The sequence below is a fragment of the Chelonoidis abingdonii genome, chromosome 11 (genome assembly GCF_003597395.2).
Source record: "Chelonoidis abingdonii isolate Lonesome George chromosome 11, CheloAbing_2.0, whole genome shotgun sequence".
NCBI classification, from domain to species: domain Eukaryota; kingdom Metazoa; phylum Chordata; order Testudines; family Testudinidae; genus Chelonoidis; species Chelonoidis abingdonii.
The window spans coordinates 25,189,278-25,216,919 of record NC_133779.1 but is presented as its reverse complement, the minus strand read 5'-3'; the positions used below and the strand labels follow the sequence as shown (position 1 = coordinate 25,216,919).

Below are 27,642 nucleotides of genomic sequence, written 5' to 3'. Positions count from 1 at the left end.
GGCCCTGCACATCGGGTTGCAAAATTGTATCAGGGCCGGGTAGGGGAGGCTGTACCTTCCCAAAACAGCCTGTCCCCCCATCCTGCCCCCAAATGCCCCCTAAAAACCCGCAACCCATCAACCCCCCCTCGCTCCTTGTCCCCTGACCACCCCTCCCGAAACCCCCCCACCCTTACCCTAACTACCCCCCCCAGACCCCACCCCTTACCCAACTTGCATGCAGTCTAAACTCTCAAGTCCAGGCATGTCTAGGGGCATTGCTGAGTCCCCAGGCAAGGTTGAGCAATTCCCCTGGCGTGTCCTCATGCAGGTGAGTCATCGCATTGCAGCTCCCTTGTGGGACAATGGCTGGTGATGGGTTGTTTGCCACTGGCCCCGGCTTTGGTTAGTTTCCTTGCTGTTGTCTCTGGAGAGCTAATATCTACCTGATTCCCCAACGTACAGCATGTTTTAGTGACAATCATACAACACAATTCTCATAACTTCATAGGCACTAATGACATACCTATTTAGATATAACAATGGCTTTCAGCAGATCATAACCTTTCCCCAGAGAGCTTACAAGGCCTGCTTTCTCTGCAAGATCACAATTACATATCAGTGAGGAATATGGGGGTACAGGGCGCTCCCCCAAGGTATGGAATGTCACAGTAACACCGGCAATATAATTTCACCCTATTACTGCTGTGCTGAGCTGAACGCCTTGTGTTTGACTAAATCCTATTCGGAAAGGCATCCGATCTCGACATGAAGACTTCAGCAGCTGGAGAATTCTCCGGTTCCTGTGGTAATTTGTTCACCTTTGCACTGTTGCATTCCCAGCGCCTCTTGCCAGCTGCAGGGTTGGAGGTTTGAGCACAGTAAAGGTTGCATTGTAGGGGTGGCATGGACATGAACTTTGTTTTCTGGTTTGCAGAGGTTTACGTTTAGCTGCTGAAAGGCAGGAGACAGCACTGGGCACCCTGAGCTCCCCAGTAAAATAGTTTCTGGGTGTTTAGTTTGCTTCATTTTTTTGTCGTGGACGTTTTGCCACTATAAGTGTGTCCGCACTCGAACTTTTGCCAGCAGAGTTGTGTTGGATTTGCAGGGGAAGGGAGTAGGAGGGAAAGTGATTTTTCACTGCCCTAAACAATCGAGCTGTCCTGGCAAACCCTTCAAGAGCAGACCACGTCAGAGTCTGCATGCGGATTTTATAGCACTTCAGAATATTCTCAAGAGGGAAGCGATAGACATCCTCAAACCGCTGGGCGCTCTGAGAGTCTCGCTGGAGAATCCGGCGCCTGTTCCATTGGACGCTCTCAGTACTCTCAGGTTCACAGATATTCCAGTTTACCTGTTACACCTCCCATCACTGCTCTGCCTAACACAGCACTTAGACGTGTTAAGAGTGAAAACAAGTGTTTATTTAATGAAGTCTAGAATTTGAAGTGATAGCAAGGAGAAGTATTGGGGAAAACTACGCCTCAGGTACAATCAGCACAAAACTAGATTCTTTTGTGTGCTGTGATCGTTGGCTGTGATTGTCTGTTTGTGAGACAAATCCCGCTGCCAGCTTGCCTCCATGCTGGAAGGTGCAGGGTGTTCCTCTGTACCTGAAATGTACCCCCACGTCCCATTATCGTTACTCATAAATAGATCCTGCTGCTTTTTGTGTGTGTGTAAATTTCCTCTCTTGCAGATTTCACAATCTCTTCATTAGCATATGGCCCAGTGTACAAATTGGGACACGTTCCCCATCTGTCTGTTTGATCCCATCTGTCTCTTGTCTTAGCCTTAGCTTGTCAGCTCTGGTGGGACGTCTTTTTGGTCTGTGTCTGTAGAATTTCCAGCCCCGGGGGATTGGTGCGTGTCCAAGTTAACGACTCGAGGTTATCGAAATAACCGGCTCACCTGGAATTATTTAATCTAAGATCATCAATCAGAGATTAGCACAGCACCATACAGAGCACAGACCGAAATAGGGACATTACCACCCTTTGGTGTCAGACTAAGAGCTGGATCTGTGTCTGTCCTGTATCTGGCGGGGACGCGGAGTTCTCATGCCCACAGCTAAGTTCCCATATCAATATCATGGCATAGGGTTTCAGACAAAGGAAACCTCATTGCCAAGAATATTCTCCCAGAAACGTATGTTCTGGTGTCATTTCTGTGCATTCTCAGCTTACCTGATTTATGTGTGTTGGCATGATTATTTACGGCTGGGAAAACTAACAGTTCTTCAAGATAATCTCTCTGTGGGGCCTTCTTACCCCACAGTCATTCTTCCCTGTTGATTTCTCAACAGGAAACATCTGCTGTAACATTCGTCCTGTGACGGGTTGGATCACAGAAACCCCCTGGGGGCTGCCACCCAATGTGCCAAGACTACCTCTGCCCCCTGCTTTCCCTGCCAGCTCGGGACGCCAGCACCCTGTCCTGCTGAGCCAGACACTCCTGTCTGCTCCAGCACAGACCCAGGGTCTGAATTACCTGCCCCAAAGCTGCAGGTTTACCTGAAAGCAGCGCACAGAAGTGTTCCTGTCTTTAGCACTCAGATGCCCAACTCCCAGTGGGGTCTAAACCCAGATAAATCCATTGTACCCTGTATAAAGCTTATGCAGGGTAAACTCATCAATTGTCCGCCCCTATAATACTGATAGAGAGACGTGCATGGCTGTTTGCTCCCCTAGGTACTCAGACATACTCTGGGTTAATTAATATGTAAAAAGTGATTTTATTAAATACAGAAACTAGGATTGAAGTGGTTCCAAGTAGTAACAGACAGACCAAAGTAAGTCACCAAGCAAAATAAAATAAAACACACAAATCTCTGTCTAATCAAACTGAATACAGATAATCTCACCCTCAGAGCTGCTTCAGTAAGTTTTTCCTCAGACTGGATATCTTCCAGGCCTGGGCACAATCCTTTCCCCGGTACAGCTCTTGTTCCAGCTCAGATGGTAGCTGGGGGATTCTTCCTGATGGTTCCTCTCTGTTCTGCTCCACCCTTTATATATATCTTGCATAAGGCGGGAATCCTCTGTCCTTCTGGGTTCCCACCTCCCCTCACTGGAAAAGCACCAGGTTAAAGATGGATTCCAGTTCAGGTGACATGATCACGTCACTGTTAGACACCCCCCCCGCCCCCGCAAGCCTTCATTCCTCCCAGCCTGACTCACATGGAGGCCTGCTCTCAAACAGAGCCATCCAGTCAATTGCCCTGGTTAATGGGAGCCATCAAGATTCCAAACCACGAGTAATGACCCACATTTTGCATAATTACAGTTGGCCCCCAGCGTTATATTTCATATTTCTAGTTTCAGCTACAAGACTGGTACATTCATACAAATAGGATGATCACGCTCAGTAGATTATAAGCTTTGTAATGATACCTTACAAGAGACCTTTTGCATGAAGCATGTTCCAGTGACATTATATTCACTCATTATCAGATTTTTATAAAATCATACGGACTGCGACATCACACAACTCTTAGTAGTTTCCCAAGCCCAGCGGTGCTTAAGCCAGCGTTATAGATCTATGTTAAGAGAGGGTTTCCAAGCATATCTGCAGTTGTGTAGACACGGAAGGTGTTCAAGATGGTTAAAATACAGCATCATAGAGAACTTGCCTGAATCGGGTCACCTATCGGCCAAGGGTCTTAGAATTCAGAGAGACTCTTTGTTGAACTAAAAGTATGAATATTTAATAACCGCTGCTAACAGGATCCTGGTCAGCGACTGAGAATATGAGCATTACAGTAATACAGGTAACAATCATTGCCAGGCCCAAGCAGTGGGGGAGAGAGCAGGAGCGTGGCCAGGCAGTGGTAGGCTGGTAGGTTCGGGGTACAGAGTTCCCGTGAGCTGGGACGTCTGCAGGAAGTGGGGGGCTGGAAGATGTGGGAAGGAGTTGGGATGCCGAGGAGTTGGAGGAAGGGAGTAAAGGCGAGGTGGGGGCTGGGTAACGTTTGCTGCAGGAAACGGGGGAACTAGCAATGGGAGGGAACGGGAGCTCTTGGGAGTTTGAAGCAAAGATGTCAAAATCAGGGAGCGAGCTAGGTGCACCCTGTTCCCTTCCTGGTGTGTCTCATAAGAGCGGCCAGATTGGGTCAGACCAAAGGTCCATCTAGCCCAGTGTCCTGTCTTCCAATGCCGGGTGCCACAGAGGGAATGAACAGAACAGAGAATCATCAAGTGATCCATCCCCTGTCGCCCATTCCCAGCTTCTGGCAAACAGAGGCTAGAGACACCATCCCTGCCCAGTCTGGCTAATAGCCACTGATGGACCCGTCCTCCATGAATTTATCTCGTTCTTTTTTGATTCCTGTTATATTCTCGGCCTTCACAACATCCCCTGGCAAGGAGTTCCACAGGTTGACTATGTGTTGTGTGGAAAAAATACTTCCTTTTGTTTGTTTTAAACCTGCTGCCTTTCATTTCATTTGGAACTCCTAGTTCTTGGGTTATGAGAAGGAATAAATAACATTTCCTTCTTTACTTTCTCCACACCAGACATGATTTTATAGACCTTTATATAACCATGCACTTCTTCTAGTTCTTTTTTGAAACCCTGTTAGTGTCTTGGCCTTCACAGCATCCTCTGGCGAGGAGTTCCACCGGTTAACTGTGGCGTTGTGTGAAGAAATATTTATTTTTGAATTGTTTGCCAGAAGCTGGGAATGAGTAACAAGGGATGGGTCACTTGCTGATTCCCTGTTCTGTTCATTCCCTTTGGGCACCTGGCATTGCACTGTCGTAGACAGGACACTGGGCTGGACGGACCTTTGGTCTACCCAGTAGCGGCCGTTTTCATGTTGATAGTTAATTCTAGTTTAAAGTAATAAGTGTGTGTCCATTGTTTGCTTTGATCAGCAAAATTCTTGTTATTTCTCTAAACAGTCCAGGAAAGAGCGCCATTGCAGAGCACGTGGTTTTGGGAAAATTCAGCTGTTGCTGATTTTGCCAGGTTTATTCAAGGCTGGTAGAATCCAGAATGTGCCTGGGGTGTAAGAAGCAGGCTGCTGGGCCAGGGTTATTTTCTCCCAGGACACTCAGCGTGTCCTTGAATGTCTGGCTGGGAGCATCCAGACAAGGGAGCTCAGGAGCAGAACATTGAAAGTCACCAGCCGGTTTACAGATGACACAATGCTCACGGGTCTGGAGTGCTCCCCAGGATGTGACAATGGCTAGGTTAATAGTTGAAACATCTTGAGAGTCTTGCTTCCCCACCAACAGCTGCAATAGCCACCATCTCTCTTCCCTGCAGGCTCCTTGGATCTTGGGGTCCATCATTCTTGATGTCACCTGGCCTGATGCTTATTTTTCACATTCTGCTTGGCCAGAGGAATTAGAATATGTTGCTCCTGAATTCTAGCAGCTAATTTCCCAGTATTCTCCACACCCAGGGATTTTCATACTCCCTCCCGTTACACCGGACACACTAGATTCCCTAATGCTGCAATAGGTGCTATCCTGACATCTAATACCGCTGAGATCCTGTTAGCACCATGACTCAGTGGGTTCCAGCTGAGAATGCCAGATTCAGGACAAACTGCTGGGAACTGGGGCAGACTCATCACCAAGCGGGTGGTTATTCCACCATTAGATGCACCAAGGGAGTAAGAAAAGTAAATGTCTGTCTCACTGCACAGTCATCAAAAATGTAATCTCCTTAAGCATTTCAGCATTTATTTCACCCCCCAGACCCTAGACGTTATGATTAGTGGATACTGAAAACCACTGTCGTCAGACAAAGGGTTCTTCTGATCTCAAAAGATCAGCCACATCGGGCCTTGTTTAAAGCTTCCTTGTTAGAAATCCAGTCCCAAGAAATGAAACAGGAAAAGAAGACAAAATAGAGATGTTTCCACTGTCTTTTATCCCCTTTCCTGTGCAGATGGAATTCTACTGTCCCTCAGCCCAAGTATGGAGAAAATTACAGGCACAAGATGGAGTGCAGGGTTCATCTAAGCAAGTAACATACACTTACAATACTCGCTAACTGGCAGGGGCAAACCATTGGTCACTTGGAGGCTAATTCCAGAACTGTACGACTGGAAGGGACCTCGAGAGGTCATCCAGTCCAGTCTCCTGCACTCATGGCAGGACAAAGTATTTTCCAGACCATCCCTGAGAGGGTTTTGTCCAACCTGCTCTTAAAAATCTCCAGTGATGGAGATTCCACAACCTCCCTGGGCAATTTATTCCAGTGCTTAACCACCCTGACAGGTAGGAAATCTTTCCTAATGTCCAACCTGAACCTCCCTTGCTATACCTATCTCCTAGAACTGGAAGGGACCCCGAAGGGTCATTGAGTCCAGCCCCCTGCCTTTACTAGCAGGACCAAGTACAGATTTTGCCCCAGATCCCTAAGTGGCCCCCTCAAGGATTGAACTCACAACCCTGGGTTTAGCAGGAGAACAAGTTTTCTCCGTCCTCTTTGTAACATAAGAACGCCCATACTAGGTCAGACCAAAGGTCCATGTAGCCCGGTATCCTGTCTGCCAATGCCAGGTGCCCCAGAGGGAGTGAACAGAACAGGGAATCACCAAGTGACCCATTCCCTGTTGCCCATTCCCAGCTTCTGGCAAACAGAGGCTAGAGACACCATCCCTGCCCAGCCTGGCTAATAGCCATTGAGGGACCCGTCCTCCATGAATTTATCTCGTTCTTTTTTGATTCCTGTTATATTCTCGGCCTTCACAACATCCCCTGGCAAGGAGTTCCACAGGTTGACTATGTGTTGTGTGGAAAAAATACTTCCTTTTGTTTGTTTTAAACCTGCTGCCTATTCATTTCATTTGGTAACTCCTAGTTCTTGGGTTATGAGAAGGAATAAATAACATTTCCTTCTTTACTTTCTCCACACCAGACATGATTTTATAGACCTTTATCATAACCTTTTCCAATTCCACTATATCTTTTTTGAGATGGGGCAACCAGAACTGTGCGCAATATTCAAGACGTGGGCGTACCATGGATTTATACAGAGGCAACACGATATTTTCTGGCTTATTATCTAACAACCTTTTATGTACTTGAAAAATGTGATCATGTCCCCACTCAGTCTTCTCTTCTCCAGACTCAACAAACCCATTTTTTTCAACCTTCCCTCACAGGTTGTTTTCTAGGCCTTTAGTCTGTGCGTGTTCCCAGCAGATATGTCCCTCACAAACAAAGTGATCTGCACCTTTGAGGACCTGGGGAGTTGGAGCTGGACTTTATTGGTTATTAAGGACTGGGGCTTAGTTAATAAAAAAAAATGAATGACAGAGTCTTAGGAATTCACTTGATCTCATTTGTTTTCTTTCCTCTGAGCAGGGTTTCCTGTTTCCAGACCTGATGTGATCTCCCAGCTGGAACAAGGGACAGAGCCGTGGGTCCCAGACATGCAGGGTTCAGAGGAAAGAGAGATGCTGAGACGTCCCTGCACAGGTGAGGAAACATGAAACCTACTTGGAGTCTGAAAGTGACCGAAGGAAACATCTGGGATCCTCTACAAAGACCTTGGGATACCTCTGAGTTCCTAGCAGCTGTCGTATCCCCAGGGAAGATATAGCTCATGGCGTCCTACAGATCCTAACTGAAACCTGGCAGTAGCTTCTTCCCTTCCCACTGAGTATTTAGATGGGATGTGAAGCTGAACTGATTCCCTTTGGGGGAAGAGTTTGGTGGGGGGTCAGTTCCCGGTTTTTATTTGACATCTCTCCAGCACTTACTTTGGTTTGCTCTTCCTTTGTCCAGCCCTGTCTGAGGTTTCTCTCTCTGTCTCAGCAGGTGCGATGGTGAGTGAGAATGAGGAGCAGAAGTCTCAGCAGGAAGGTGCTGCTCAAGTGGAATCAGATGGAGCATTATCGCAAAGATCGACAGGGGATGTGTCCAGGAGTCACGGGCAGGGACAATCCTGTGAGATTCAGCACAGAGCAGAGAGAGAGGAGGGGAACCAGCCAGGGGAGAAATCGAGTACATTGATTTACTGTCAGGGAACTCACCAGGATCTCAAGGAAACCACAGCTCAGCAAAAAATCCTTGGGAGAACGAAAAAAAATACATGCACTGAGTGTGGGAAAACCTTTAGTCGCTGCTCAACCCTTACTAAACACCAGAGAACACACAGAGCAGAGAGACCCTTTGAATGCTGCGAGTGCGGGAAAACCTTCATTTGGCACTCACACCTTATTTCGCATCAGAGAGTCCACACAGGTGCGAAACGCTATGAGTATCGCAAGGGCGGGAAAACCTTCACTCCGAACTCAAACCTTACTGCACATCACAGAACCCACATCGGTGAGAAACCTTATGAGTGCGGTGATTGTGGGAAAAACTTCACTCAGAGCTCAGATCTCACTACGCACCAGAGAATCCACACGGGGGAGAGACCCTATGAATGCCGTGAGTGTAAGAAAAGCTTCATTCGACGGTCACACCTGATTACGCATAAGAGAATCCACACAGGGGAGAGGCCCTACGAATGCTGTGAGTGCGGGAAAAGCTTCACTGCCAGCTCAAACCTCATTCAGCATCAGAGAATCCACACAGGGGAGAGGCCCTATGAATGCTCTGAGTGCGGAAAAAGCTTCACTCAGAGTTCAGATCTTACTACGCATCAGAGAATCCATACAGGGGAGAGACCCTATGTATGCTGTGAGTGCGGAAAAAGCTTCATTCGACGGTCACACCTGATTACGCATCAGAGAATCCACACAGGGGAGAAACCCTATGAATGCTGCGAGTGCGGGAAAAGCTTCACTGCCAGCTCAAACCTCATTCAGCATCAGAGAATCCACACAGGGGAGAGGCCCTACCAATGTTGCGAGTGCGGGAAAAGTTTCGCTCAGAGCTCAGAACTTGCTACGCATCAGAGAATGCACAAGGGCGAGAGACCCTATGAATGCCGTGAGTGTGGGACAAATTTCACTGATCGTTCCGCCTTCCTCAATCATCAGCGAATCCACACCGGAGAGAGACCCTACGTATGCTTTGAGTGCGGGAAAACCTTCACTCGGAGCTCAAACCTCATTACCCATCAGAGAATTCACACGGGTGAGAAACCGTACGAATGCGGCGAGTGTGGGAAAAGATTCACTCACAGCTCAAACCTTATAACGCACCAGAGAATCCACACGGCGGAAAGGCTCTATCAATGTGAGTGCGGGAAAAGCTTTGCGGAGAGCTCGGCCCTTCTTAAACATCGGCGAATCCACGCAGGAGACAAACCCTACGAATGCTGCGAGTGCGGGAAAACCTTCACACGGAGCGCCGCCTTTATCTCTCATCAGAGAATCTGCAAGGGAGAGAAACGCCAGAAAAACCGTTAGGGCTACCGAAACATTTTTTTTTCTTGTGCTGATTCCCACGTAGCAACCTTTAAGGCTGTTATCCCTCAGCTTGTCCAGATGAGTTGTCCATTTTTGCCATTTGCCCTGTTTTGAGGTGGTCCCAATTGTCCTTTCTATCAACTCCATTGTCCCATGAGTAATAGGAGTGCGTCCCTCCTTCCACGAACCAGGGAGTGTCGCATTGATACCGTTCCTCCTATTGCAAAGGTCCTGTTAGTCACCAATGAGACAGGTTGTGCTGGAGAGCAGTTATTTTTGGAGGTTTTTTTATTTTCTTTTTAAATATATTGAAATACAGTGAAAAGCAGGCGGTGCAGGGGGGAAAGTGTTGTTTCATCCTCTGCGACACTGGAAGGAGATGGGGTGGCTCAGAGATTCCCTCCTTGCCATCACTGCAGAACTGTTACCTCCTTTCTGAGCCATGCAGAGTTTATCTTCACCTTCTGTCCCTGCACCTCTCAGAGTGTCGTGTGGTGCAGTGTTCTCCGCTGTCTGTGCTTGGAGATGATGCTTTGACTTCTTTAATCCTATATCAGAGTCGCTGTGACTGGAGATGAAAGTATCAAAGATGTGGAAGGGGAATTCAAATGGATCCCAAACACAGTGGGATCATTTGGAGTTTAAATCCCAGGTTCCATCTACCGGTAAAGCCACTTCTGGCAAGGTGGCTGTTCCCCCCACCCCCCACTGTGAGGATGCTAAAACTTTTGTATATAATGTAACTCAAAAAATGAGACCGTACTTAGTGAAGCAGGTTGGAATGGATCAGAGGAGAATGTCATGGGAGAATCTTGTCCTGAGTCTGAGTGATCAGATGTAACCTGCTCTGGATTTTCCCTTGACACTTTTATTGTCATGTATTCTCTCCCTCTGCGATGTGGGTTTCTAGCTCTCCTGAAGAATGTTTGGTCACCCAAGTGGATATTAGTTTAGTTGGACAAGCTGGAGCTCAAATTTATTGGAGACTTCAAGACACATGACCATTTGCTAAAGTCATTACTTCTCTCTTCAGCACTGCTTTTCCCCCATCCCTCCATGATGACGTGGAGAAAGTTCAAGTGCAGTTCTGTCAACAGGAGAGAAATTTCCAATTTACTGGCCATGCTAACAAAGAAACACTGCTGATTTCAAATTTCCACTCGGAAATCAGGCTCTACAGAAGATCTCTCCTAGCTATTCCTGTGCTGTGGGAAATGCTGCCCTTCGCGATGCAGTGTGTGGAAGGAATAGAAGTGGGTTTTTTTGTTGAATTTATCCTTTGTAGGAGCCACAAATGTGTGTAAAATGAAACCAGTGTTAAAAATGTAATAGCTGCAGAAAAATAGCCGTTTTTTAATAGAAACGTCGCTTCTGGTAAGTTACCGAGATTCTGATCCAGGCCTGTAGCTAGTTCCTAGCCTTGACCCGTGCCACCGAATTAAAGAAACACTGGGCATGTTTGGGGAAGCCGTTCCGCACTAGCGCGGCTGAGATTTTTGAGTGGTTTGGTAAAGGGTTCTACTTCAGAGAGATGTACATTGACTATAACCCAGGCCAATGATTTAGAAAGGAGGAGGGCAGAAATAGTACATACCGGTTCTTGGTTTTCAGCCCAGTAAGAGAAGCTGTGGTGACCAAGGGCCCAAGGAAAATTGTTCGTAGAACACCGCACCCTAGTTCAGTGTCACTGGTTACAGTTCCAAGGGATTCAACGGTTAGACTGAGCACACGCATCCTTCACTCTTTGGCTCCATGGTTTCCGAAGGCAGAGGGAGAATGAGAGCTCTTCAGAGGACATTCCTTCCCCATGGAGCCCAGACTGGCTGCCTGAGTGGGTAACAAGGACTTTCATGCAGTGGAAATAACAGTAACCAGTGAGGGTATGAATGTGTCGGGCTCCAGTATCAGAGGGCAGGCTACACGCACATTGAGTCCAGATTCTCTGGTTTTCTTTCTTAGGGCTTGTCTGCTGCACTTAAAATGCTGCATCTGTAAGGAAGAAACTCTAAAATGATCACGCACCCATCCACCCCCCCAAGCAGTGGTAGCTATGTCAGCAAGAGACACTTTCCTGCCCACATGGTGCTGTCTGTACGGGGCATTAGGTCAGTATAACCCACGTGGCTCAGGGCCGTGGATTTTTCACACACCTAAGCAATGCAGTTATACCGATATGGGGCTGTAGCGTAGAGCAGATTTTGGTTTTGTTCCCGTGTTTTGTGCATTCGCATCCCTTCTCCGCTATGTCCTCCTACTTTGAAAGATTAAAAAGCGTGAAAATACAACAAAGGGGTTTTTTCTCATGGTGCAAACTTTCCCACAGAGGAGACCCCTTCCACCAATACATGTGGCAGAAGTTCTGGAGATATGTGAACTCACATACGTGGGAGGCACCTATGTTTTGACAAACCACAACTTGACTCAAAGCTTCACGTAGTGACAGTGATGATTAAATGAAAACGAACACGTGTGACAAGCTTTTGTGATCTTTGAATATGTGACCTGGTTTTAGAGAGCTGTATATTACTGTTGTAGGGGTCACCAATTTGATCTGACCACAAGAGAAGTTTCTTGTCCCTGAATCAGGCTCCCTGTGTTAACCAGGTGCGATCACCTTATATTGGAAAACTGAAAGTTGTTTTGTGTTGTGGTGGTTCTGGGGGGACTCGGACCTGAGAGGGAGTCTCTCTCGTGGCAGGTCTCCAGCAGCCTGTGGGCCGCTCAGGCACTCACCTCTGGGCTACGCTGCCCCGAACTTTGCCCAGCAAGTTAACAATAGCTGCACCGCCAGCCTTGGAGAACCTTTGAATTGGTCCTGTCCCCCCCCGGTATCCAGCTCCCGGCCTAAATTCCCTCTAAGCTGTGCGGCCACGCAGCCGGCTATAAAGCGGGCCTGGAAAGGAGAGAGGTGAGGGGGTGGGCGGGGAGGGGAGCGAGTTGGGGAGTGTGGGGCTGCCGCAGGGAGAGGCGCCTCCACCCCAGAGCTGCTGCCAGCCGGGAGAGGTGCCCCTGCCCCAGCCCCGGGACTGCTGCAGCAAGAGAGAGATGAGGGGAGTCCTTTCTCCCCACTGCAGCCCTGGGGCAGACTGCACCCCAAACCCCTCATCCCTGGGCCCACCTCAGAGCCTGCACCCCCAGACGGAGCCCTCAGCCCCCCACACCCCAACCCTCTGCCCCAGCCCTGAGCCCCTTCCCACACCCCAAACTCCTCATCCTCAGTCTCAACTCAGAGCCTGCACCCCCAGACAGAGCCCTCAGCCCCCCACACCCCAACCCTCTGCCCCAGCCCTGAGCCCTTCCCACACCCCAAACGCCTCATCCCCAGCCCCACCCCAGAGCCTGCACCTCCAGCCAGAGCCCTCAGCCCCCCACACCCCAACCCTCTGCCCCAGCCCTGAGTCCCTCCCACACCCCAAACTCCTCATCCCCAGCCCCACCCCAGAGCCTGCACCCCCAGACAGAGCCATCAGCCCCCCACACCCCAACCCTCTGCCCCAGCCCTGAGCCCCTCCTGCACCCCAAATCCCTCATCGCTGGGCCCACCTCAGAGCCTGCACGCCCAGCCGGGGCCCTCAGCCCCCCACACCCCAAACCCCTCATCTCCTGCCCCACCCCAGAGCCCGCACCCTCCACCCTCACCCCCAGCCCTGAGCCCCCTTTCCCACACCCTGAGTAATGAATGCCATGGGCTACTCACAGAAAGTCCACGTCAGCGTCACGCACAGGTCCGGTCTGCTCCAGTTTTCCCTGAACCCACCTCGCCAGTGCACCAGGCAGCACTCGTGAGCCCCTATAAAAAAAACCCCAAAGAAGGTTTATTAAATGAAGGACAAAGATTTAATTGGAAGCATCCCCGATCCTGGTGGCAGCAGTGCTTTGGGGCGGCAGGAATCTCCCCGTTATCTCAGGCTGCACCCCCAGCCTGGAGCGAGGAAATGAAAGGAGAGGCTCCTGGAGAGGCCACGGGAATGTGGGACCCTCCCGTACGACAGCAACATCAACTACACCTTGGGGATCCCACAGCTGCCCCGGAGCAGCCAGGCATAGGTGTGTCCGCCTGTGCAGCCCCCGTACCTCCCCCTGGCCCCAAACCCCATCAATGGCTCTGCGCGGGAGCCTGTTTCGCAGCCGATAGCGCGGCAATGGCCAACCCTGGGCATCTCTAGCCTCTTTTCCGTATTGGGGTGTAGAAAACTGGGCTTGAAGGGATGGGGGGAATGACTTGGGCAGGGTTTCTCGAACAGGGGTCGCCACTTCTGTAGGGAAAGCCCCTGGCGGGCCGGGCCGGTGTGTTTACCTGCCCCATCCACAGGTCCGGCCAATTGCGGCTCCCTCTGGCCGCGGTTCACTGCTCCGGACCAAAGGGAGCTGCTGGGAGTGGTGGCTAGTAAGTCCCTCGGCCGGGCCGCTTCCCGCAGGCCCCATTGGCCCAGAGCAGTGAACCGTGGCCAGGGGAGCCTCGATCGGATGGGGCCGGCCAGGGGCTTTTGCAACACAAGCGGTGACCCCTGTTTGAGAAACCCTGGATTTGGGGATTTCTTGGCGGGTCAGAAGAAGATTCCTTGTGATGCTGTGTAAACACGACTAGTTACACTAAATTTTGCACTATATCCTGGAAGGTATCACGGGGAAAGTGACACTTTGCCAAGTGGGATTATCCTGTTGATAGGCCTGTAGCAGCTTTGTATCGGAAGTTATGAATCGTGCTGGCTGCCCCTGTGATTCAGTGAACCGTGCAGGGACGTGGGACGAGGTCATGTGACCTAAGACGCCATCTTTTGCCAGTAACGTCCCAGGCTCATGGGACCCCGAACTCCAAATCGGGCCAGTAACTTTCCATGTACTTGGGCTGGGCTCTAAATTGCAAGCGATGCCATCACAGCTTGGCCTCTTGCCTGCTCCGATTCTCCGGGCTGTGGATTTACAAGCAAAGGGGTGTTTTGAACAATGGACCGAGGACTGTCCAGTCTTTTGCCAGGTACCAGGAATCTATTCCCTCGCCGCCACGACGCTGATCTAAGGGCTTTGCAAGCATTTGTGTGCATCTGATCTATTAACCGTTTATAACTCGCTTCTTTGCTGCTATTCATGAATCTGGTTCGTTTAGCAAGGATGGGCTGGCAGCGGGGTAAGGTCTGAGATACATATTGACCAGGGGGTCAGTGTCTGATCCGTTGGGATTAGTAAGACCCTCACACGTGGTGCAGGCACTGGGTTTTCAGTAACCTCTCGCTATGTGACAGCTGGTCGTGTGGATGGGAGCTAAGGGCTGGAATGCCTGAAGGGGCTGTGTTTGGTGTGACACAGCAAAACCTCTTATGTTACCAAGGGTGGTCCCAGTTGTCCCACCCCGTGTCTTTGGGGGGGCTGGTTATTTTTGCTGGGAATCCCCTACTCTTTACAGCAGGGGTGGCAGAAATGCGCCCTACGGGGGACCCTGCCCAATCCCCACCCGAGGAGACACGTGGGTTTGTCAACTGGCCAGGTGTGGCCAGGAAACATTTCCACTGCTTAGATCCAATCGGGCTGCTCCTGTGTCCCCAGAGGCAGATTAAGATTTACTGGGGCTCTGGGCACACCAGGGGGACCGTGGTAAGAGCTACCTGAGGAGCTGGCCCTGCTGTGGGGAGCCCTGGACCTATAGGCATAATTTCAGTGCGGGGGGCGCGGGAGGGGGCATGCATTCACACACCCAGATGTGCGTGCTGAAGCTAGTTCTCACTGCCTCTCTCGTCCGGCCTGGAGCGGTACCTGGGCTGCCAATGCTGGGGGGAGGATGGGCCGGGTTCACGGGGGAGCCCCAGCCCTCCAGTCCCCCCCTTGCCTGAGAGACGAGCCCCATCCCTGCTCGAACTGGCCTGCAGCCACCTGGCAAAGGGTTACGCGCCCGTCTGAGCGAGTAGGGAGCGTGGCTGGTGTCCTGGCTTCCAGCCTGGCCAGGGCCCCGGGATGAGTCAGAGCCATAACTAGGCATTTAGCACCCGGGCAGAACAAGCATATATGTGCCCGCTACCATTTTGGGGGTCATTTTCTGCCCCATTTTTCCACCTCTGTGGCTTTGCGGCATCTCGACCCCACCCCGGCGACGGCCCTGCAGCTCTGCCGCTTGCATCCTTTGTGCTCTTGGGCAGATCCTAGGTGTTGGTGCCTCAGTTTCCCCTGATAGAAAAGGGGGATGATGATGCTTTGCGAGGGACGGTGGGAGATGTAATTCACAGGTGAAGTGAAAGGTATTATAAGAGTGTAAGCCAGAGCAGTTCATCTCACCAGAATGTGTACGTGGAATAGAGGGAAGCTTCCCCCACCCAAGTCAGAGATCAGGGGGTGCTTTGCAGGCTAATTCACAGCCACCCAGCACCTGACTGAAGAAAGAGCCTCTTCCCCTGGGCCACATTTTCCCTGATGGCTGAAACACACAGCCCTGCGCTGATCAAGATTTTACCTCAAAATCCGCAGATGCTGGGTCACCAATCTGTTTTAAACCTCCCTTGAGGACATGCAGGTATCAATTCACTCCCCACCTGCACCCACTTCTCCCTTAACCCTGCGCTCCCCTAACTCTGATGTGACAAATGTTCTTCATGGTTTCTCTCTGAATAGTGTGAGGGTGCCTCAGTTTCCCCAGTGCAGTTCTTAAGTATCTAGATAGTGGGATAAGGGGTGTGATTGTTGCAGAGCCTGGGAGGGCCGGTGTGATGGATCTGCACAGAGAATGGCCGACACCCTGTCTGCTGGCAGCTGATGGCCTGAGCCCTCCCCTGCAAGGTGCCAACTGAAGGGGTTGGAGAACAAAGAGACCAGGTGGCCTCCTGGCCGGGGAAAGAGACACAGCCCAGAGAGGAGGGGCTGGAGAGTTCCAGTTTGGCGCTGGCTGGGGAAATGGTGGGGGGCCCAGCCCTGGGGTCTGGCCTCCCTGGACTCAAGATGGTCCTGACTGAGGGGTCCTGTTCTCTGTACCTACAAGCTCTGTTTTAAACCATGTTCCCGTCGGCTAATAAACCTTCTGTTTCCCGGCTGGCTGAGAGTCCAGTAAATTGCAGGAAGTGGGGGGTGCAGGGCCCTGACTCCCCCACACTTGGTGACACCCCTGAACTCCCTCGCGGCCCTAGCCCCCTGCACCCTCTCCCTCCAGGGCGCCCCCCAGGCGCCTGGTCCAGCTGACCTGCCTCCAGCACATGGCTGCATGGCTGCAGCAGCCGCCTTCTGCCCTTCCCACCAGCCGGGAGCAGTGTAGTGTCAAAACCCACTGGTGACCGATTTTGTGCTGATAAGTACCCCTGTACTTTTCGCTGCCTCGTCACAATTAGCTACCTCTCCCCTTTCTCATTGGGTCACAGTCAGCTTTTCCTAGACCAGGGGATGGCAAAGGTGAGCGGTAGGAAACCGTGATGCACTGTTCCATTGCTATAATTCGGAAATCTCCTTTGTAAATGTGACACAAGTAAAGTTTTAAAATCTTATTATGGTAACAAGATATAGAAACAAGAATAGCTTGCTTTCCAGGTCCATATTTTTTCAGAAAGAAGCATCTAAACCAGCGGTCGACAACCTTTCAGAAGTGCTGGGCCGAGGCTTCGTTTATTCATTCTGATTTAAGGTTTCACGTGCCAGTTATACACGTTAACGTTTTCAGAAGGTTTCTTTCTATAAGTCTATAATATAGAACTAAACTATTGTTGTATGGAAAGTAAACAAGGTTTTTAAAATGTTTAAGAAGCTTCATTTAAAATTAAATTGAAATGCAGAGCCCCCCAGACTGGTGGCCAGGACCCGGGCAGTGTGAGTGCCACTGAAAATCAGATTATGTGCTGCCTTCGACACGCGTGCTATAGGTTGCCTACCCCTGTATAAACATAGATATTGATACGGAGTAACTGACACACTTTTTTCTTTCCTGAAATGGACGTTCAAATGTAACGTCTCTATTACTCATTTACACGCTAACTCCGTTATTCCAAGAAAACCACAATAGGTCTCTTAGCAAAATCATGTACAATTTACATGTTTGGTAAACAGCCGAGCTGTGCGCTCTTGGTGCAGCTATACGCTTCCTTCTTCTCCGATAGGTTTTCTTCTTTAGTTCCCTCTGGCAGGCAGGGCACCCACGCCCACGTCTTACTGGAGTCACCCTGGACCTTTCAGACGTACTAGAGCAGCAAACGAAATCACAGAACTAATCGTGCGAAATATCATTTCAATTCCTTCATCAAATGGATAAAATCGTATTCCTTGAACATATCGTCATTAGTCAAGATAGGACTAGCCGCAGCAGTGGGAATATTTACTAATATGAAATTATTGCAAGAATGCTGCTCCTTAGGCGGGTTATTCCATTTGGTCAGTATGCAACTCGCTAAATCTTGGGCCGTGACTTTACGATACAACAATCCTATTCTGCCCACTTATCTGCTCCAACCTATGGGGTGTGTTTCGGATACAATGTTGTGTTTCTTACCATCATGCAATCTTCATTTTCTGTTTCGCAAGTAACAGGGTTGCAATACATCCAGTACTCCATGAGCTCAGAAAAAATCAGGATAAGGAACTCAGCTGATGACTACGTTGTGACCAACACTCTAAATAGAATGTCAATTATTTCAATTAAGTGCCTGGTTTGGAATTATTTTTTTTTCTTGTGTGGGGGTCATATTTTAAATCATATTTGCTACCCCAGTCTGTTTCTCAAATTTGTAGTTTACAGCTGGTGGATATAATGATTTAATATATTTATAATGAATACAATATAATTATAGATATAATTATAATTAGATTTCACTACTCTGTCAATATCAACCATTCACCCCCTCCACTACTGAAAGCCGTTATTCATACAGAGTCACCATTACAGAACCAAACCTGACTTATCCCGCTGTAGGTGTATTCAGAGACGTTCTTCCACTCTTCCTAGTCTCCCCCCATATCTGATGGGGTCACCAGGTTTACGTAAAGAAGTTATGATCTAACTCTTGTATCAAAAGAATTGTTATTTTTCTTCTAAACGTAGTTGGAGCCTCTTGTGTGGTTTCTACAGAACTGATGTCTTTATGCTGTAAATATGTTTCTGCAAACGAACACTTCTAATTAGAAAACGCATCATAATGCCACGGCATTGACATGTGGCATGGAATCCCTTTGGGATGAGTGGCCCACAGTTCTGCCCATCGTCTGTTCCACAATGTTTGTTTCCCAAAGTCCCACTGGGAGTTTTCCAGTGTCTTGGTAGACGAAGGGTCTGAAATGTGCAGGAAGTGTTGCAGCCGACGCGTTTTCTGTTTAATAAATAGTTGCCGCAACAATGCTCATATTTACAGCCTTGGTTTCATATTATCCGATCCCCTCATCTGCTCTGACCGATGTTGCTAATGACACCTTCTCACTCACTCTAAATGCTAGTGGTTATATTGATTGAAAACAGTCTCATGCTAACCCTGCATGTAAACTATGAAAATAAGTTTCTGAAAAAAAAACAACAAAAAAATCACCTCTAATTGGTGTCCCTAGCCTCTGTTTGCCAGACACTGGGAATGGGTGACAGGGGATGGATCACTTGATGATTCCCTGTTCTGCTCATTCCCTCTGGGGCACCTGGCATTGGCCACTGTCGGCAGACAGGGTCCTGGGCTAGATGGACCTTTGGTCTGACCCAGTCTGACCGCTCTTATGTTAATTCCTCAGGAAGGTTCTTTCATATCTCCCCTCATCACACAAGGGGGCAATTCTTAACAATCCTTTTGTTTCCATTACTGGGATCTGTAAGTGTAAATACATACACATAGGTTATTGTCAATAGCATAATTTAAACACTTTTATACTGATTGTTCAAAACATTGCATGCAGATAAATGTCTCACTAATGCACAAGAAAAAATTCATATTGTGAATTTCTTTATTAAAACGCTACAGATTATATTCTTTAAATTTACATCACCAACATAACACATTTTTCAGACTGGCATTTTCTTTTTAAACTGCAGTCCTCAGAATTTCAAGACTCGCGCTGAAGTTCCATTTTCCGGTGTGTGCATTAAATGGATTGAAAACCCACAACACAGGAAACTGTATCCCTGCTACGCAGCTGTCTTTGACACCTGTTGTGTAGCACGACATTTCGTGGAGACAATCCCAAAATATAACAATGGAAAACACTGTGCCACAACATCCCAGTTCTTTGGTGCATCGAAAGGAAGCAATCTGGTATCACTTTGCACAATTCCACTCGGTGTTAATTGAAAAAAAAAAAAAAAAAGGACTACAAATGCAGCTCTGCTTGCCAATGACGCAAGCCGTGCAATCTAGATTATACCGTATTTCCCAAGTTCCGTTCTGTTACTTTCCCCAACCTCGCTGGTTCTTAGTGTTATTGAAATGTTGGGTCCGCCTAGCTGAGAGCCAATGACAGCCAGACAGGGATAAGGAAAGGTTGCTTTATTTTGCAGAAGAAAGGAGAGTTCTGTACCTTGGTACAAAAAAACTTTACTTTATACAAAAACCAAGAATTTTTTATACATACTCACACACAGGCTTCGGTCGTGTTAGCATTTGATTGGTGGTTAGCAAACCCTGCACTTTTGCAATCTGCTCAGCAAAATCTGGCTTAGGACCAGCTTTAGCTGCCTTAACACTGATAAGGAAAGACAGTTCAAAAGTTCAGGCTACTGTGTCCATGAGATAATTAATTTTTTTAATGGCTGCCAGCTATCACAAGGCTCCTAGCTGTTAGGGGGTCGCTGCTGACTGTTACAGGTTTTTTCTCGGGCCTGATCATTCCAATTGTCGGGCCCGTTACGCAATTTGCGATGAAGCTGCAGGGTGAAGTGTTGTGTTTTTCACGGACAGCAGAGCCCTCAGTGCCAGCACGACACACACATTTCCCTTCTCCGGTCCCGGTTCCCGTGCCCTGCCTGACCCAGCGCTGGTGGGACCCACAGGGCACCTGGGAGACCAGAGCTCCCCATGTTACAGGGACAATCCCGATTTTTGGGTCATTTTCTTATAGAGGCTCCTATTACCCCCCCCCCCCCCTGTCTGCTCACCCCACCCCCGGCGTTGCCCGGCCTCCCCCCGGGAATGGCCATGTCTACAGTTTTGCAACTTTTTTTTGAAGGCAGGTGCTCCCTTGGAATTGCTTTGCCCAGGCCCCCCGAATCCTGGCGGCCCTGCCCCTGGACACCCCCCTGCTCAGACCCTGCCCCCACCCCGCTTTGGCCCCCTGGACGCAGCAGCCCCAGGCTCTGAGGCAGAGGAAAAGGGCAGGGAGTCGGAAGTGGCTTCAGCCGCGGGGACGGCATGCTCCGATGAACCCGGCTCTGGCGTCCCTCCCCCCCGGCAGGCATGGCCATTTGACTTCCGCCCTCCTGACCGGCTCGCGCGCGCGCAGACGTTTGTCCCGGGCAGGTGGGGGCGCGTGGCGGGGTTGGCCTGGGGGAGGGGCGGAGCTGGAGGGGTGCAGAGGGTGGGCGCTGTGGGTGGGGTTGTGGGGGGCACGTGGGGGCGCTGTGGGGGGTGCATGGCGGCACGTGGGGGTGCATGGGGCACGTGGGGGGTTGCATGGGAGCGCTGTGTGGCTGTGGGGGGTGCGTGGGGGCACGTGGATGGTGTGTAGGGGTGCTATGTGGCTGTGGGTAGTTGCACGTGGGGGGTTGCATGGGGGGCGCTGTGGGTGGTGTATGTGGGGAGCACGTGGGGGGTTGCATGGGGGGCGCTGTGGGTGGTATATGTGGGGAGCACGTGGGGGGATGCATGGGGGCGCTGTGGGTGGTGTATGTGGGGAGCACGTGGGGGGTTGCATGGGGGGCGCTGTGGGTGGTGTATGTGGGGAGCACGTGGGGGGTTGCATGGGGGGCGCTGTGGGTGGTGTGTGTGGGGTGCTGTGGCTGTGCGGGGTGCATCGGGGCGCTGTGGGGGGCACGTGGAGGGTTGCATGGGAGTGCTGTGTGGCTGTGAGGGGGTGGATGGGGGCACGTGGATGGTGTATGGGGTGCTATGTGGCTGTGGGTAGTTGCATGTGGGGGGCACGTGGGGGGTTGCATGGGGGACGCTGTGGGTGGTATATGTGGGGTGCTGTGGCTGTGCGGGGTGCATCAGGGCGCTGTGGGGGGCACGTGGAGGGTTGCATGGGAGTGCTGTGTGGCTGTGGGTGGTTGCATGCGGGTTGCATGGGGGCACTGTGGGTGGTGTATGTGGGGTGCTGTGGCTGTGGAGGGTGCTATGGGGGTGCTGTATGTCTGCAGAGGGGTGCAGTGGGGGGGCGCTGTGGGTGATGTATGGGGGGCACGTGGGGGGTTGCATGGAGGTATGGTGGGTGGTATGGGGGATGCTGTTGGATCCGGGGGCGCTATGTGGCTGGGGAGGTGCTATGGGGCTGCTGTGGGGGTTGCATGGGGGGCGCTGTGTGGCTGTGGGGGGTGCATGGGGGTACATGGGTGGTTGCATGGGGGATGCTGGGTGGCTGTGGGTGGTTGCATGGGGGATGCTGTGTGGCTGCGGGTGGTTGCATGGGGGGTGCTGTGGTGGGATGCTATGGGGGCGCTGTGTCTCTGGGGGGTGCATGGGGGCACGTAGAGGGTGAATGGGGGTGCTATGGGTGGTGCTGTGGCTGTGGGGGGTGCTATGGGTGGTGCTGTGGCTGTGGGGGTGCTATGGGGGGCACGTGGGTGGTTGCATGCAGGGCGCTGTGTTGCTGTGGGGGTTGCATGGGGGGCGCTGTGGGGTGCATGGCGGGTGCTGTGTGGCTGTGGGTGATTGCATGGGGGGTGCTGTGGGGGACATGTGGGGGGTGCATGGCGGATGTATGGGGGTGCTGTGGCTGTGGGGGGTGCTATGGGGCGCTATGTGGCTGTGGGGGTACATCGGGGCAGTGTGGGGAGTGTGTGGGGGGCACGTGGAGGGTTGCATGGGAGTGCTGTGTGGCTGTGGGGGGGTGCATGGAGGCACTGTGGGTGGTGTGTGGGGGCTGCTGTGGGGCTGCTGTGGGGGGTGCTGTGGGGCACATGGGGTGCAGTGGGGGGGCACTGTGGGTGATGTATTGGGGGTGCTGTGTGGCTGGATAGGGATGCTGTGGGGTCACTGTGTGGCTATGTAGGGTGCTGTGGGTGATGTATGAGGGGTGCTGTGTGGCTGGGGGGGGCTCAGTGGGGTGGGGCTGTGTGGCTGCAGGGAGGTGCAGTGGGGGGCACTGGCTGTGTAGGGGCGCTGTGGGTGATGTATGGGGGGGTGCTGGGGGGCACTGTGGGGGGGCTGTGTGGCTCTGCGCTGACCCTGTTCTCCCCCCCCCCCCCCGGGCCCAGCCATGGCGGTGCTTCATTACTACCAGCGCCCCGGGGCAGAGAGCGTCCCTGCCTCCCTGCTGCGCTCGGCCCAAGCTGTGCTGGGGGGCGTCCGCGCCCTGCACCGGGAGCTCTGCTACAACGTCAGCTGGACAGGTACGGGGGATGGGAGGCACATGGCCGAGGGGGGGCCAACAACGAAGCTTTCTTGGAGCAGCTAGTCCTGGCACCCCCCAAAGGTGGGGCAGGTCTGACAAGCAGCCAGAGTGGGTCACAGCAAAGTCCGTCCAGCCCAGCGCCCGTCTGCCGGCAGCGGCCAATGCCAGGTGCCCCAGAGAGCGAATAAAGCAGGGAATCACCAAGTGACCCATCCCCTGTCGCCCATTCCCAGTTTCTGGCACTTGGGTTTAGAGACACCCAGAGCCTGGGGCTGCCTCCCTGCCCAGCCTGGCTACTAGCGACAAGGGAATGGGAAGGTGGCGTCCCAAGCGTGAAATGCCTACAAAGCTGCGTGGCAATTTCAAAGCCACCATAATAGAGGCTCAAATTAAATGTAGGGCCCCAAATTAAAAATCATAGTAAGAGAATGAAAAAAGTGCCACCGTGGCTAACCAAGAATGTAAAAGAATTGGTTAGAGGCAAAAGGCGTCCTTCAGAAACCGAAAGGCAGATCCTGCGCCGGGAAATCGAAGGGAATAAACTCTGGCATGTCACGTGGACAGGTGTAATCTGGGAGGCTAAAAAAGTGAGAAGAGAAAGGAGCAAAAGGCACAAGCCAGATGGCTGGAAGGATCCAGCATTTGGACTTTCCAAAAGCTTTTTGCAGCGTCCCTCACCCAAGGCTCTTAAGCAAAGCCGGCAGTCATGGGGTGAGTCACGGGATCCTCTCGTGGCTCGACAACCGGAGAGAGGAGACGGAGTAGGAATAAACGGTCGGTTTTCAGCCTGGGGAGGGGTAAATTGTGATGTTGGGCCCAGTTCTGTTCAGCATATTTGTAATGGATCTGGAAAAAGGGGTAATCCAGGAGGGGGCATGCTGTGCGGACGGTACGAAATTATTCCGAATAGTCGAGCCCAGAGCGGAGTGCGAGGAGCGACAGTGGGATCTCGCCGAGCTGGGTGCGGTTAGTGCCGTGGGAAGCTGGTAGAGCTGCAGGCAGCCTCCCTCTGCCCTTCAGTGCACGTCCCAGCTGTTCCTCTGCCCCTCCTTGCCTGGGCAACTCGTGGGTCAGCTGCCCCTCAGAGGGGGAGCCCAAACACATCATATGATGGAGCACTCGGGAGTGGGGGGGCATGTAAGCCCGTATCTCCCCTCCCACCCCCTCCCCACTTCAGCAGCAGAGGCGCTCGGGTCGGTGTGTTGTCGCTGAGGCCCCATGCTAGTGCCCTGGCTCTGCGGCGACAGGTGCACTAACACACGTGAGCCCGCAACAGTGCTACCAGCTCGGCTGGACGCGGACGCTGTTCTTGTGACTGAGTTCAAACAAGTTACGCTCCAGCCGTTGCTAGTTACCACCCTTCTCCTTGTACCCGCTGCTTTGAACGCACCAGTCTCCTGTCACCCCCGCCTTATCTTCGGAGGGGTTGCTGCGTTCCTGTACCGTCTCTTCCGAATGTGTCGACGTTGCTACTCGAGAACTCCGGGAGTTCTTGCTCCATCCCCTCGGGTCAGGCGTGTGCTCTCTTGGCTAGCCAGTACCTAGCGTCTTGGTATCTTGCCACGGCCCGGCCTACTCTGGTTCCCAGCCTTTGGGTCAAGCCCAGGGCTCCAGCGAGGCCTAAGCTGGGGACTGAGCATCAGACTGGCAGGTGAATTTCAGCGTTGATAAACGCAAAGTAACACACACTGGAAAACCACGCAAAATGACGGGATCTAAATTAGCTGTTGCCTTTCAAGACAGAGATCTTGGAGTCAGAGCGGCTAGTTCTCTGCAAACTTCCACCCAACGTGCAGTGGCCGTCACAAAGCGAGCAGAATGTTAGGAGCCGCTAGGAAAGGGATAGATAATAGGACAGAAAATATCATATTGCCCCTAGAAATCCATGGTACGGCCACGCCTTGAATACCACGTGCAGTTCTGGTTGCCCTATCTTAAAAAAAGATAAAAAATTAGATTTGGAAAAGGTCCGGAGATGGACAATGCCAATGATGAAGGCTACGGAACAGCATCCGTGTGAGGAGGGATTGAAAAGCCTGGGCTGTTCAGCTTGGAAAAGAGACGGCTAAGGAGGGATACGCTAGAGGGGCGGAGAAAGCGCCTAGGGACGTGTTATTTACCCATTCACAGCACCCAGGGACTGGGCCTCACCCACTGAAATGAACAGGTAGCAGGTTTAAACCCCCCCCCAGCACCCAGTCAGCCTGTGGGACTCTGCCGGGGGGTAACTGGGCTCAGCAAGGAATTGGCCCATCCGTGGCTGTTAGCCAAGGTGGTCGGGTCACAAGCCCCCTAGCCTGTGACTGCCAGATGCCAGGAGTGGACGACAGGCTGGGTCGCTCGCCGATCGCCCCGTGTGTTCATTCCCTCTCAAGCCTCTGGCACCGGCCGCTGGCAGCGACCGGGCACTGGGCTGGAAGCACCAGTGGGCTGACCCCGTCATGAGGCTGGGAGCGGGCGTCAGATCCCATGGGGGGCTCCCCTCAGCCCCTTTCCTCCCCTGCAGGCGTGTCGCCCCCCAGCCCCCAGGAGACCCAGCTGCTGCACTGGCTCTTTGGCTGCCCCTTGGAATCCGGAGACGTTGCCGCGGACTCGTTCCTGCGCCCGACGCCCACCGACCTGCTGATGGAGATCGGGCCGCGGTGCGTCCCAGGGCTCAGCAGGGGGCTGGGGGCGCCGTGGGGCAGGGAGCGGGCAGAGGGCTCAGCAGAGGGCGCTCTCCCCCGGCAGACAGGGCTGGCCCCAGGGCGGTGCTGGGGGGCACTGAGCTGCAAAGGGCTCATAGGGGCGCTCTCCCCCGGCAGACAGGGCTGGCCCCACTGAGGTGCTGGGGGGTGGCTGTGGGGCAGGGAGCAGGCAGAGGGCTCATAGGGGGTGTTCCCCCCCCCCGCCAGGCAGACAGGGCTGGCCCCAGTGCAGCGCTAGGGGGCAGAGTGGGAGGCGTAGGAGAGGGCGCTGTGGAGCGGAGGGGCAGCTGTGGGGCTGGGGCCGTGTCTCCCGGGACTGAGACCCCTTTCCTGGCCCAGGCTGAGCTTCTCCACGCCGTTCTCCACCAACGTGGTGTCCGTGTGCCGGGCCGTGGGGCTGGGCTGCGTGGACCGTGTCGAGCGCTCCCATCGCTACCTGCTGCAGGTGAGGGGGTGTGGGACCCTGGGGAGAGGAGGGGGGGTTCCAGCGTTGTGGGGTGGGAGGGAGTTCCTGGGCTGCTGGCTGCCCCCTCCCCAATGCCCAGATCTCCAGGTTGGGGAGCGGGGGGGGCTTGGTGTATCTGTCTCCTCTTCCTGCTCCTGGGGTGGGGGGTCCGTGTTCTCAGCCCCCCTGCGCCCCCACTGCCTGTCCCCAGGGGGAGGGGTGGGTGGTAGCTTCCCCTACTCAATGTGGGGGGGTGGGCGCTGGGTCCCCTTTCTCCCCCGGGGGAGGGGAGACAGCGCCCCGTTGTGACACCGCCTCCCCCCCCCCCGGCAGTGTGCCCGGTGCCCCACGCCCGCCGAGGAGGCTGCGCTGGAGGCGGTGCTCAGTGACCGGATGACGGAGCAGCGCTACCAGGAGCCGATCCGCAGCTTCGCCGTGGCCGCCCGTCCTGCCCCCACCTGGCAGGTGGATGTGCTGGGGGGGGGCCGCACCGCGCTGGAGAGAGCCAGCCAGGAGCTGGGTATGGGGGGGCAGCTGGGGGAGCGGCTGAGCACTGCAGGGGTTGCACCGCGCTGGAGAGAGCCAGCCAGGAGCTGGGTATGGGGGGGCAGGTGGGGGAGCGGCTGAGCACTGCAGGGGTTGGGGGTGTGGGGGGGAGATGGCCCCCCGGGGTCGACGCGGGGGCTGTGCAAGGTGTGCGATTGGGGTGGAGTGGGAGCTGTGGCTGACCCAAGGTCCCAGGCAGCCCGGGTTCGGCCCCCCCGATGTCCTGGGGGGGGGTGCTGCCCACCATGGGGAGTGCTGGGGGTCAGAGCTCTGTGCCCCCCCTTCCCGCAGGCCTGGCCTTCGACTCCTGGGACCTGGATTTCTACACCGAGCTCTTCAAGAGATTCGGGCGCAACCCGACCAGCGTGGAGTGCTTCGACCTGGCCCAGTCCAACAGGTACCGGGGGGCCGGCGCCCCATAGAGGGGCAGGCCCCTGCCCCATTCCCTGCCCCCTGAGCCAGCCAGTGCCTGCCCTGGGGCTGGGGGGGAGCCGGCGCCCTATAGAGGGGCAGGGCCCTGCCCCATTCCCTGCCCCCCTGAGCCAGCCAGTGCCCGCCCTGTGGCTGGGGGGGAGCCGGCACCCCATAGAGGGGCAGGGCCCTGCCCCATTGCCTGTGCCCTGAGCCAGCCAGTCCCTGCCCTGGGGCTGGGGGGGAGCCGGCGCCCCATAGAGGGGCAGGTCCCTGCCCCATTCCCCACCCCCCCGAGCCAGCCAGTCCCTGCGCTGGACCCGGGTGGGAGCTGCACCCGTCTAGAGGGAAGGACCCCCCCGTGTGCATGTCTCACCCCCCATCCCTGCCCCCCAGCGAGCACAGCCGACACTGGTTCTTCAAAGGGCGCCTCCTGGTGGACGGGAAGGAGCTTGCAGAGTCGCTGTTCGCGTCCATCATGCGCACCCAGGAGAGCAGCAACCCCAACAACGTCATCAAATTCTCAGACAACAGCAGGTGCCTCTGGGACCCCCATCCGTGGGGCTGGGAATGGGGCTGGAGCTGACGGCTGGGGTTGGAGTCAAAGTCTTACTTGCTCTGGGCTAGGGATGGGGTGGGGCTCCGTGGCTGGGGGCCGTGGGTGGGATGCTCTCCCCCCACCCCCGTGGGGCTCGGTGGCTGGGGGCCGTGGGGGCAGGGATGGGGTGGGGCTCGGTGGCTGATGGCCGTGGCTGGGATGCTCTCCCCCCACCCCCATGGGGCAGGGATGGGGTGGGGCTCGGTGGCTGGGGGCCGTGGGGGCAGGGATGGGG

At 53.3% G+C, this 27,642-nt stretch overlaps 5 protein-coding genes across 6 annotated transcripts in view; 3 read left to right on the top strand and 2 right to left on the bottom strand.

Annotated features, from left to right (window-relative positions):
• LOC142047424 (uncharacterized) overlaps positions 1-11,771 on the top strand; it is a 147,389-nt gene extending 135,618 nt beyond the window's left edge. Inside the window, 2 exon segments of the mRNA XM_075070369.1 lie at positions 7,755-9,123; positions 9,125-11,771. Coding sequence (XP_074926470.1) covers positions 7,755-9,123; positions 9,125-9,341 — 1,586 coding nt within the window. The 3' untranslated portion in view covers positions 9,342-11,771.
• LOC116836046 (uncharacterized) overlaps positions 1-27,642 on the bottom strand; it is a 441,820-nt gene that overhangs the window by 76,124 nt on the left and 338,054 nt on the right.
• The window catches only part of LOC116836047 (uncharacterized), a 445,785-nt gene that overhangs the window by 115,642 nt on the left and 302,501 nt on the right, over positions 1-27,642 (top strand).
• The window catches only part of LOC116824745 (uncharacterized), an 864,335-nt gene that overhangs the window by 642,848 nt on the left and 193,845 nt on the right, over positions 1-27,642 (bottom strand). The window lies entirely within an intron of this gene.
• The window catches only part of PFAS (phosphoribosylformylglycinamidine synthase), a 28,524-nt gene continuing 23,420 nt past the window's right edge, over positions 22,539-27,642 (top strand). The window contains exons 1-6 of the mRNA XM_075070658.1: positions 22,539-22,718; positions 25,227-25,362; positions 25,747-25,852; positions 26,186-26,372; positions 26,690-26,795; positions 27,206-27,372. Coding sequence (XP_074926759.1) covers positions 22,586-22,718; positions 25,227-25,362; positions 25,747-25,852; positions 26,186-26,372; positions 26,690-26,795; positions 27,206-27,372 — 835 coding nt within the window. The 5' untranslated portion in view covers positions 22,539-22,585. The remainder of the gene's footprint in view (positions 22,719-25,226; positions 25,363-25,746; positions 25,853-26,185; positions 26,373-26,689; positions 26,796-27,205; positions 27,373-27,642) is intronic.